The 12,165-nt window shown below is 36.4% G+C and overlaps 2 protein-coding genes across 2 annotated transcripts; both read right to left on the bottom strand.

The window, feature by feature from the left end:
- Positions 1–1,897: 1,897 nt before the first annotated feature.
- LOC118753517 (uncharacterized protein K02A2.6-like) lies at positions 1,898–3,319 on the bottom strand. The gene has a single exon (XM_036488396.1). It carries the CDS (start codon positions 3,317–3,319, stop codon positions 1,898–1,900), a length of 1,422 nt encoding a protein of 473 aa, XP_036344289.1.
- A 412-nt stretch (positions 3,320–3,731) lies between these two features.
- LOC118753516 (uncharacterized protein K02A2.6-like) lies at positions 3,732–5,153 on the bottom strand. The gene is made up of 4 exons (XM_036488395.1): positions 5,126–5,153; positions 4,063–4,859; positions 3,808–4,006; positions 3,732–3,763 (listed from the first exon to the last, which is right to left on the bottom strand). The coding sequence occupies exons 1-4, from the start codon at positions 5,151–5,153 to the stop codon at positions 3,732–3,734; spliced, it is 1,056 nt and encodes a 351-aa protein (XP_036344288.1).
- Between the last annotated feature and the right edge of the window lie 7,012 nt (positions 5,154–12,165).

Consider the following 12,165-nt stretch of genomic DNA (forward strand, 5'->3'; position numbering starts at 1 on the left):
CGGTAATGTATTATATAATTTCAAACCTATATAAAACATCGATTTTGTGCTTTACTCAATCCTATCCGTTAAATATACTGGGACATTTTTATTCTTAATTTTGTAGACTGCCATAAGGGTATTTAACTCGACTCTTTCTTTTATGTTAAGCCATTTTAAAGTCTCTAACATTGAATTAATTGATGTGTATCTACTACATTTCAAAATATGCCTCATACCCTTATTCTGTAATTTTTGAAGTCTTTCCATTTGTGTTTGGTTGCAGCATGTATATGTGATTGTGGAACAAAATTCAAAATGTGGTTTAATCATGACATTATATATTTTTATTGCAGTCATTATGTCTATTTTATTGCGAATCCTTCTAAAGTAGGCTAATTTTGTATCAATCTTCCTGCACATATATTCAATATGATCACTAAATTTTAATTGTTTATCAATAATTACGCCTAGGTATTTGATTTTGCTAATTTTTTCTATGTTTATATTATTTATTTGTAACTCAAAAGTGCCGTTAATGTTAATTTCTAGCATTTTTGTCTTATCTTCATTTCATTTTAGTTTGTTCATCATTAACCATTTGGTGACTTCTTCGATATCGACTAATAATTTATTTTTGCTCGCTTCCTCACTTTCTCCTTCAGCATAAATCAAGGTATCGTCAGCATATAGTACTATTTTGCAATTTCTGATCACCATTTCTAAATCATTTATGTACAAAGTAAAAAGTATTGGTCCCAGTATTGATCCCTGTGGTACTCATTTTTTTTATCCTTTCTACATTCTGATATACTCCCATTCACTTTAGTTCTTTGGTATCTATCCTCTAGGTATGACTTACACCACTCCACACCAGCTCCCCGTCGTGAATCCCATATTTGTACATTTTTTTAACAAAATCTCTCTATCTATGATCTCGTAAGCCCTCTTGAAATCTAAAAAAACTGCCATAATTTTGTTTTGTGTTCCACCGGTCTTCCATTCATCTATAATATAATTGATTGCTGTTTCACAAGAGTCGTGTTTACGAAACCCCGATTGGTATCTTGAGAATAGTTCATTAGATTTCAGATATTCCATCAGTTGTTTTTTCACTACGTTCTCTAAAAATTTTTCAATGGTTTTTAATGTATAAATCGGCCTAAACTCTTCCGCTCTCTTTGTTTTACTTACTTTCTGTATACGAGTTATCATTGTTTCTTTCAATGAATTTGGAAAGACACCTCTCCTAATTGATACGTTTACCATATTCAGAAGGCTGTGCCCGATTTTGCTCCAGTTATCTGTTATCATACCCTTGTTTATTCCCAAGAAGTCCGGTTTATTTTTCACGGTTTTACATATATTATATATTTCTTCCAATGTAATCTCACTAAATTTAAATACGTTCTTTAGGTCTCCAATGTTATTTACATATTGCACATTATCAATTGACTTACTAATATCTTCTACACTTTGTACAAAATATTGATTAAATCTGTTAGAAATTACTTTATCCTCATTATATTCAACGCCATCAAATTCTACACATTATATTTTTGCTGTTTCTTCACGCAAAACTAACTCTTTGATTTTTTTCCACATTTGTTTTTGCCCCTGTGTATTTATTATACTGTTGCTTATTTATTAATTTTAGCTTTATTTATTTCCGTTTTATATTTATTTCTTATCTTGTATTGTCTAGCTTTGCTGCTTGATATGCCCTAATTTTCTCTGTGAAAGATTCCACAAGACTCTTTATTTTAAGTATGAAGATAATAAGATAACATAGAAGAATTAATATAATGATGTTGCCAGATTAATAATTAAAATTAAATGGTACAAAGTTGATTGTACTTAGGTAAGGTTTACAACACTTCTCCACCATGAAGAAAATCTTGATTACATGTACTTTATGTTATTTCCGGAAATCTGGTGCTGCATAGCGATCGACCGCCAGGCGAGTACGCGCACTCCTGCGAACTGGTATACCCTCTATGGACGAGTTATGCATTTGCGTTGGCTGCTGTGATTCTGCTTCCGTTGAGGATGGCTGCTGTTGAATTGATGAAGATACATTGGTTGGTGGAATCCACGGTAAAAAGGATTCGGCATTAGATGAGTTCCGTGGCTTCAGCTGGTTTGCATGGCGTTTAAAGTAACCGACGGCCGTGTTGACTACATAAACCGTATTACCGAGTTGTCGCACAATTACGGCTTTTACCCACTTTTCCCCTCTCGCATAGTTACGAGCGAATACGGGTTGATTTACGATGAACTTGGAACCGTTCGGAGCTGGCGGATTCAGTCTTGCCTTCGGTGATTCGAAAACCTGGCTCAGTAACGTGCGAACCGGTCTTCCATGCAAAAGTTCTGCCGGCGATTTACCCTCATTATTTGGCATAAAACGATATGTAGATAAGTACTTCCTCACAGCCACATTTAGTTGTAAGCCGTCGTCGATATTTTTCTTGACAGCCGTTTTAAAAGTTCTGACAAACCTTTCTGCGAGTCCATTTGAGGCAGGGTGAAATGGGGCGCTCGTAATATGTTTTATACCTTGATGGGTGCAGAAAACGTTGAACTCCTCTGACGTAAGCTGCGGCCCGTTGTCACTAACAAGTGTTTTTGGGATGCCTTCGATGGTGAAAATTGTAGCTAGCGCAGATATTGTAGCAGCTGTCGTTGTTGTAGTCATCTGGGAAATGTAGGGGAATTTGGAGAAGGCATCAACGCAAATGTGCCACATCCAGTTGAATACTGGACCTGCAAAATCGATGTGCACCCTCTCCCACGGGTGTTTTGGCTTTGGCCAACTGACATATTCTTTAGCTGAGGTGGGATTGACAATTTTGCATACATCACATTTGTCTGCAACCGTAGCAATGTCCTTATCTATATCGACCCACCATACCTGTTGTCTGGCTAACTGCTTCATCCTGGAACTTCCCCAATGACCATCATGGAGTAATTGAAGTATTCGTCCTTTTAACGAACCCGGGATAACGATGCGTGTATACTCCGTCTGTAGGCAAAGGATCTCGTTAGTTATAGTCAAGGCATATTTCCTGTTGAAAAACGGACGAAGGTGAGCGTCTTTTGGAAGTAACTTCTCAGGCCACCCCTCTTCGACGGAATGGCGAACTTGTTGAAGGATTTCGTCATTGTTTGCATGTTTTTCACTAGTTTTTGCATTTATTGGGGATTCTATTTGGCACACATTGTAGCATGCTTCTTGGTGGTCGAATTGTTCATCTGTGCCTATTGGTAGGCGCGATAAGGCATCCGCGTAACCATGGTCTGACGTCTTGCGATACTTGACTTTGTACTGGTAAGCCATAAGCGTTATTGCCCAGCGTTGCAAGCGGTGTGACGTCATCAAAGGTAGCTGGGTGCTAGGGTTTAAAATATTTACGAGGGGTTTGTGGTCCGTAATAAGTGTAAATGATCTCCCGTACAGGTATTGGTGGAAGCTCTTCACCCCGAATATGATCGATAAGCCCTCTTTCTCCATCTGGCTATATCGCACTTGACGCTTGTCGAGAGTTTTGGAAGCAAAGGCAATGGGCCTTTCACTACCATTGGGATACATATGCGAAAGCACTGCACCGATTCCGTAAGAAGAAGCATCTGTGGCCAGAACCAATGGTAACTGGTCATCGTAATGCGCTAATTGTGCTGCGTTGAGTATGTGTGATTTAGGCGCTAAGAATGCCTTCTGTTGCTCTGGTCCCCAACTAAAACTAACCTTTTTACGGCGCAGCATGTTTATTGGGGCCGCCAGCTGAGAGTAATTGGGTATAAAATTATAGTAATAGTTTATCTTACCCATAAACGCTTCCACCTGTTTGAGATCCCTTGGCGGTTTAAGGTCTCTTACCGCTCTCAGACCACTTTCGTCGGGTAGTATGCCCTTAGAACTCAATTGACGTCCAAGATATTCAATTATATCTTGCAGGAACGAGCACTTTTCTTTTTTGCACTTGATGCCACTGTTTTGCAGAATTTGTAGTACAAGCTCGAGGCGCTGTATGTGTTCATCGAAGGTTGACGCGGTTATTATGATGTCGTCCAGATAATTACCACATCCCTCAAGAGAAGTTGTTCTAGGTATTTCTGAAAAATTGCTGGGGCGCTAGCTATTCCATAGGGTAGGCGCTGATATTGGAATAGGCCCAGCGGCGTGTTGACAACCCATATGGTTTTCGAGTCATCGTCGAGTTCCATCTGAAGATACGCGTCCTTAAGGTCAATTTTCGAAAATTGCTTACCGTGGCGAATAGCATGAAACAAGGCTTCCCGTGTTGGCAACGGGAACCGCTCGATATCGATTTGCGCGTTAACTACTTGCTTGAAATCCCCACAAATTCGTATAGACACATCTGCTTTTTGCGCTAGGACTATAGATGCCCAGTTTGAGAATTTAATCGGTTTCCAAATGCCCGCATAGGTAAGTCTTTCGGCTTCCTTCTTAAACTGCGGCATTTGCGAAAATGGAATTTTCCGACTTTTACAAAACTTCGGCGTTGCATTTGCCTTTAAATAGACACTCGCTTTAAAGTCTTTAATCGTGCCAAGTGCTGGCTCGAAAAGTTCTTTGTATTTTGTACAAACCTTTTCCACTTGGTCTACTTCTGTTTCCGTGACGTTTGAAATTTGCTGGATTTCGAATCCAAATTGTTTGAACAAGTCGAACTCGAAAAGGTTCTCCCCACAGTCAATGTTGGTTACTACAATTTCGACATACTTTTCTTTGTCGACACACTTCACTTGCGTATACAGCTCACCCAGCAATGGAATACGCTTGTTACCGAAGCCGAAAAGTAATCTCGTAGATGCCCTGAGTTTCGGGCTTCCTATGCGACTATGTGTCGTTTGGACTGAAAATGTTCAGTTAACTTGCCCGTTAAATTTGAGAACGATTGCTCATGCAACTGTTCGCTTCCAAACAAATTCTTGAAGAGTTCAAATATTTCCGTTCCGATCCACGCTAAAAAAACGCTTTCTGCTTCTCGGCAGAAACCACGTTGTACGCACTAAAATGTTGATTTAGCTGTTGCAAGTACGACTCCCATGTTTGGACGTCTTTTGCAAAGCTATGAAAGGCTGGCACAGTTGTCACCGCGTCCCCGCTAGCACCACTCACTTGCCTTTCGAGGAACGCTTGCACCCATTGGTTTTGCTGCTGAAGCAACTTTTGGGTGAATTCCCTTTGCTCCAATATTAGCTTTTGGAGTACTTCACTTTCGTTCGGCATCCCGGCAATATGGGTATTTGATCAATACCGTAGCAAAAAAAATCGCGCGCACGAGCAAAATTTTGTATTCTATTTAATGTACGAATATCGCGCGCACGAGCCTGAGTTGCGAAGTTTTCCTCGTCGCCACTTGAAAGATTCCACAAGACTCTTTATTTTAAGTATGAAGATAATAAGATAACATAGAAGAACTAATATAATGATGTTGCCAGATTATTAATTAAAATTAAATGGTACAGAGTTGATTGTACTTAGGTAAGGTTTACAACACTCTGTTTTTAGTTTTTTCAGACCTTGACCGAACCATCTATTTGGTTTACAATACTTGCTTATCTTTGTTTTTCTATATTTCGAAATTATGTCCTTTAATATTGTCTCTATCCGTATGACGTTATCATCCAGCGGCTGCTCACCATCGTATTCTACATTTCTTCTGTCGAGATGTTGTTTAAATAGGATTTTATCATATTGGAAATAGTCTATTTTATTGTGTGTCTGTGAGTTACTGTTTTTATTTCTAAAAGGTATTTCTATTACAATTGTCTCATGATCTGCTACTTTTAGGTTAGGTTTGGTTCAAAATGATATTGTGAATGTTTGAGACCACATAATCTATAATTGTTCTTGAATTTATTGTGATTCTCGTGTATTCTTGCATTTTTTGTTGCAAGCCATTGTCGTTAAATAGACTTTCTATTTGGCATTTATAATAGCTATCTATACTCCAATCTACGTTAAAATCTCCTAACATTATTAAATTATCACATACTTCGATCACTTCTTCTATGTTGTCCCTGTAGAATTCGCAAAATTCTTTTTTAGAGCTTGTTGGTTATCTATATACTGCTACTATCATTACCTCGTTTCCACAATCGACACATCTACATGCTAGCCACCAAATTTTCGATTCTATAACTTTTTCTGGAATTTTTACAGTTTTCTAGTTTTTCTTAGTATATATGATAACCCCGCCCGTTCTAGATGAGTTTGAAATACAGTTGATTTTATTATAATTTTCAAGTCTTATTTCATTATCTTAGTTGTTCTCATTGAAGTGCGTTTCTGTTAGTACAATAAAATCAAAGTCATTTTGTTCTGCTATTATCTCAAGCTGTGTAAAGTTGTTTACAAGACCTTGTATATTCGTATATATTCCTGTTACTTGCTTTCGTTGCTAATATCCTATTTTTTTTATGATTCTCAATTTTATTCATATATACTGGACATAGTTTACTCGTTGTTACATGATTTATATCAAAGTCCATATTTAGTCGTTCATTGGTGCGAATACAATTTATACACCTCTCGTAATGGTCGAGTGGTCCGTGCATGTCTTTGTGGAATGTCTCCCATGGCACCTCAGTATATCCAGTAAAAAAACTGTGGTGAAGTCCTTTATGGGGATAAAGTTTCCAGAAGTGAAATTTTAGGTAGCACACAATTTCTTACACTCATGGTTGCTTTTCAGCACTCATGAAAGAAACTTAAGAAATATTTGAAAAAAAAAGTTCATATAGTATATTAATTTTTGAAAGAAATACCATATAATATATGTACTCTGGTTAATAATATCAAAGAATGTATTAGAACCACCGTTTAATGTTATATTTGATACAAATTAATATTGCTGCCCGAACGCTCTGCGCCTTGCCACTGAATAATAGATTTACTTAAAATAACATCCCTGGTCCTTGTTCTTTCTGTATCGCATCGTGGTGAATTCACATTTCTCAGAAATTTGACAAAACAAAACAAAGCGAGTATTTTATTTGCTAATTTTTGCGAATTCTTTTGTTTAATGTAAATTTATGTCTATTTAGGATATGTTGAGCCAACAAAGAAGGCGCAGTTGGAAAATGGAGTTATTAGTAATGAAGTAGCAGGCATATTTGGAAAGTTATGCAGATTAGAAGGATGGAATTTGGGAAAGTAAGTGCCTGGTTGCAGCATATCTATGTATTAAAAAGTATTTAATTTAATTGTTTATAGAAATGTTATAAATCGATTGGCTCATATACGATGTGTTCCAAACATTTGGCGAATTTTTTTTCGCTTTTTCAACGTGCTAAGTAACAAGTTAAGATGACTGCCATCACGGCCGGTAAGAAACCGCAAGCAAAGGGCAGACAACCTTCCAGGAAACTGCCTCCTCTCCCAAAGTCGAAGCTGAAGTTCACCAAGAGCAGGTCAGCAAATTGCTACCCTGATCAAACGTAAACTAAAGCGCTCTGCTGTGATTGCACTCCGTAAACGTGAAAACTTGGTGCATGCTGAGAAATATCAAACAAGAAAACTCCGTGATGGACGCCGTGAGATGGAGTTGCGCTGTGTGGCAAAGAAACGCGGCCAATTCTACGGGCCTGAAAATTCAAATTGGCTTTTGTGATCCGTATCCTCGGTATTAACAAAGTTGCACCAAAAGTGCGTAAAGTTTTACTGTTGTTCCGTTTTCGCCACATTAACCACGGTTTGTTCATCAAATTGAACAAGGCAACCATTAATATGCTACGTATGCCGAACCCTATATGGGGTTATCCAAATATTAAATCAGTTCGTGAATTGATGTACAAACGTGGAATTGTCAAGCACAACCATCAACGTGTCCCAATCTCTGACAGCTTTGTGATCGAACGCAAATCACGCACTGTTGGAATCCACTGCAAGAAAGCCTCCAACTTCCTGTTGCCATTCAATCTCAACACATCAACCCGAGGCTGGCGCAAGAAGGCTAATCACTACGTTGAGGTTGGTGATTTCAGTAGCCGTGAGGATAAGATCAACAAATTGCTGCGGAAGATGGCTTAAAGAAATTGTTCCCTAGCAAAAAAAAAGAAAATTAAAAAATTCCTGAAGTTGCCTTTACACGGGTCGATTTCTGTCGATTGGAAAATTGACTGAGATATCGACTAGCCAAAACGCTTACATTTTACGGTTGAATTGCAATTTACACGGGTAGATTTTGGTTAAACGACCAAAATCGACCGTGTAAAGACAACTTAAATAACGTTCAAATTAATCATCACCTTTTAGATATAACCAATAACCATTTCATAATTTCGAAAATCATTCCATTTATATTTGTTCTTGTTCCACACCACCTGTGAGGTATGCTTTTATTCGCTCGGTTCCCTAGGAGGCCTATTTTCACCTTTACAACTTAACTTAAAAAGAATCAAAACTAAAGCATGCAATATATAAAGAAAATTAAAAATTGTCTTACATCTAGTAAACTTAAAAAATTGCACAAATTAAATTCATTATTCATTATAAAATAAAATTAAATATCACAATTTAGTTGAAGTGTATACATATATATGTACATATTTACAAAATGTGGTCTGTACGCACCCACAGTAAGTTCCCATAAAACCTAGCCTAAATTCAGAACTGAAAAAAAAATGAGCAAATGGGGTCCGAAACTACTAGCTTTAAAAGCATAATGTGGAAAATGTTTGAAGAGCTGAAACTGTATTGCAATAATAAAAATAACAGTGCATAAATTGGAAAATTTGTTTTTGTTTTGCTTTATAATTTTTGGGAATATTGGTTCAGATGGAATTTTTAGTTTGGTTTGGTTTTTTAGCTCATTAATGATGCACCCAGGGTTGCATTTACCGTCTATGAAAATATTTCATGAAGCGTTCCAAAATAAGCTCCGAGCAACTAAAAGTTGGTTAATCTTAAATGAAATAGTTTTTTATTAAATATTTTTTCCTGGTATTTAGTAAAAAACATTCAGATCAATACTAATGTATGAAATGAAGTAAATAAAAATCGATGAATACATTCCATGAATATTTTGTCATAGAGCCATTATTAAATACAGACATAAGTTTGGCGTTGGTGCTGACGTATATAGAATTAATGCGCTAGAGAGAGATAAATATACAAGCTCAACGCGCTAATTTAGGTATACTTGTATGTATATACATACCTATTACTCCTCTGGCATATACTCCAACGAAACGAAACGAAAAAAATGACAATTATAATTTATTTAGATGCATATTTTAGCTAAATGTTATATCGTCGCCTGGATAAGAGATTGTCACAAGTTACTTTTGGTAACTCCCGATTGAAGTTTGGAATTCATTTCCTCAGAAACACGACTACAGATCTTCTCCAAAGTGTCGAAGAATGCTATGTACCAGTTCACGAAATTCTTAAATTATCATATTTTTTTAGTTTAGTGTCAACCATTTATGAGTTTAATAAAATTTTGTCGTATTCGACATTTGTCAAAAAATTTGCAGTCAGTTTTAATGATAAACGCCAAAATGTGATAACAATTTTTTATAAATTAACGATACTTTTTACTAATCAGCCTAATCATGAGTTTCGCCCGAACAAAATTTCTCCAACAATTTTTTCACCCACCTGTAGTGAATACACGCAAACGAAAAGTGAAAAAGTGACCCGATTCTAGAAAATGAAACTCATAATAATGCTGAATATGTCGGAAACTAAAGAACAGGTAACTATATTTGAAAGATCTTGATTAGTTTAGTACGACAGCAATACTAACGCAATTTGTACCAAATAGCCGAAAACATTTTAGTCAATTACTCGGAAACTAAAGAAGATATCCAAAAACCTGTTAACAAAAAATCGAAATATCTTACTTTAAAATATATAACTGCATCTATAACTACAAATTGTCAAAATTACGCATCCGGCAATTTTCCATCCAAGCGACGATATTTGGATGTTACTCGCATAATTTCGAGCCTGTGTGTAAATTTTCGGGAACAAAGTTAAAAAACATATCCATCTGCTGAAAAGATATTTTCGCAGATTCACAATTTATTTAAGTAAATCTATCAGCCCTATCTCCAATTTCATGTGAATAAATCTCTCCAGTGCTTAAATAATTTTCACCACATTAAATAGCTGCACAACACCCAAATTGCCGACTTGCTTGCAACACTAGTCCTTTATGGGGACCAAATTTGGCGAAAAAAAAACAGCTAAGTTTGTTTACTGGATATACTGAGCATGGCACTTCAAACAAGTTTCCTCATTCCTGCATTCTGCTGCTTTGTGGTTGTACCCATTGCGTTTGAAACATCTGGTCACATCAACTGCATCGAACACCTTGCATCTTTCCCACCCTATATTCAAGCTTTCTGCTTCAATAATTTTTGGAAAACATCTCCATCCGTTTCTATTATTGAATTGTAAAATTTTTTATTCTCACGCTTTACTTCAAAATATTTTATTAATTTCAAGTTAGTATTCTGCAGTATGTAGCTCTGTTTTTTTTCAATTTTTCAATTATCATGCTATCATCATGTTTAAATTTCATATTATACAGGCGGAATTTCGGACTTATTGTACCAGGAATTTTGACTTCACAGTTTTTGGTTAAGTTCTGTTCAATTGCTTCTTTTATTTTATTCCGTTCATTATCATTTTCACTCTCAATAAGTATTACACCGTTTCATCTTTTTTCAATATTAGCGATACGTAGTGAATTCGGATCAACATTTTCGTTTAAGTCATTTTGCGTATTTTCACTTGTCTGCTTGCTTTTAGGCTTCACTATCAGCGGCATTTCTTTTCGAAACTGTGGCACCTCTTTCACTTTCTCAGCATATGACTTTGTTGGCTTTAGCTCTCTTTGGTTTGTTGCCAATTGTTTTACCATATCGGTGCAAATTCTCTTATTTTCATTTCTGCTCTCTTCTGCTTCTTTGCATAATTTCTCACTTAGTTTATTGAATTTTTCCGCTACTTCGTAAATTTTTTTACTTCTATCATGGTTGTTTTACATGTTTCTTGCACTTTGCTCATAACTTCTATTCTAGCAGCAAACCTGGTCTCAATAGCCCTTAGTAGCTGCTTAATTTCATCTTCATTTTTCACTAATGCACGTTCAAATTCGTTTTTATACTCTTTTAGATAATTGTTGTTCTTGATAACTCTGTCCTGGACTTCTTTCATAGCTGCATCCATATTATGTATGTATGTCATGCAGTTATCACATACAAATCGTATCATATTTTGATCGGCTAATACTTTAAGGCTGTATTGATCCACTCCGCTGCACTTCACTCCTGGGTGGAACACCTTCTTACACACACCCTCACATCGTATTCCCGATTCGCCGCGAACAACGCCCTTGCACCTGTCGCACTCCATCTGCTCACTTTTCCTTTATGCACCTTTTGTTGTTTGTTATCTGCTGCGGTATTTTTCTTATTCATGTACATATGTAATTATTTTGTTATTTGTTCAAACATTTTGTATTTAAATACTTTATTTTGTATAGTCACTGTCTCTGATCTTACACAATTTTTTAACAATATTGTTTTATCGCAATTCAACTTTTCCGCTTACAACGCTCCAATACACGTCCGCTTCGTTGTACGCCCGGTAATTTTATTTATAAAAAATGACTCAATTTTTGTTTTTAATTTTAGTCCGCGGCGCTTTAAATAATAAACAGTATTTAAAACAAGGAAGAAAGTCTAAGTTCGGGCGAAGCCCAACATTAAATACCCGGCGCAAGTATTAAATATATGATTTTCACCTTTCCGAAAGCTGCCGCTACATGGTAAGCCGGGGTGTATCAATTTTGATTAAATTAGCGTCCTTAAATTTCGAAATATTGAAGTTCCAAGCATTTCAGAAATTTACCGTTATATGAAAATCGGCCTAAATTTTAGTCCGATTTCAATAATTTTCAATCCTTTGATTTTATGTGACAAGCACAATAACCCTACCCAGTTGATACGAATTGGTGGAACGGTTACCGATATACATATATGTGATCATCAGTGGGCGGTGCCACGCCCATTTTCCACAATTTTATCATAAACGTATTTCTTGGTAAAGAATTGTTGCAAGCATCAATTTTACATAAATGAGCTTTAATATTTACTAATTTTTCAAAGATTTCGTATTTCTCCAAATAACCGTTTTATGGG

This window comes from Rhagoletis pomonella, unplaced genomic scaffold (genome assembly GCF_013731165.1).
Source record: "Rhagoletis pomonella isolate Grant_MI unplaced genomic scaffold, Rhpom_1.0 Rhpom_scaffold_02560, whole genome shotgun sequence".
Taxonomy (NCBI): Eukaryota; Metazoa; Arthropoda; class Insecta; order Diptera; family Tephritidae; genus Rhagoletis; species Rhagoletis pomonella.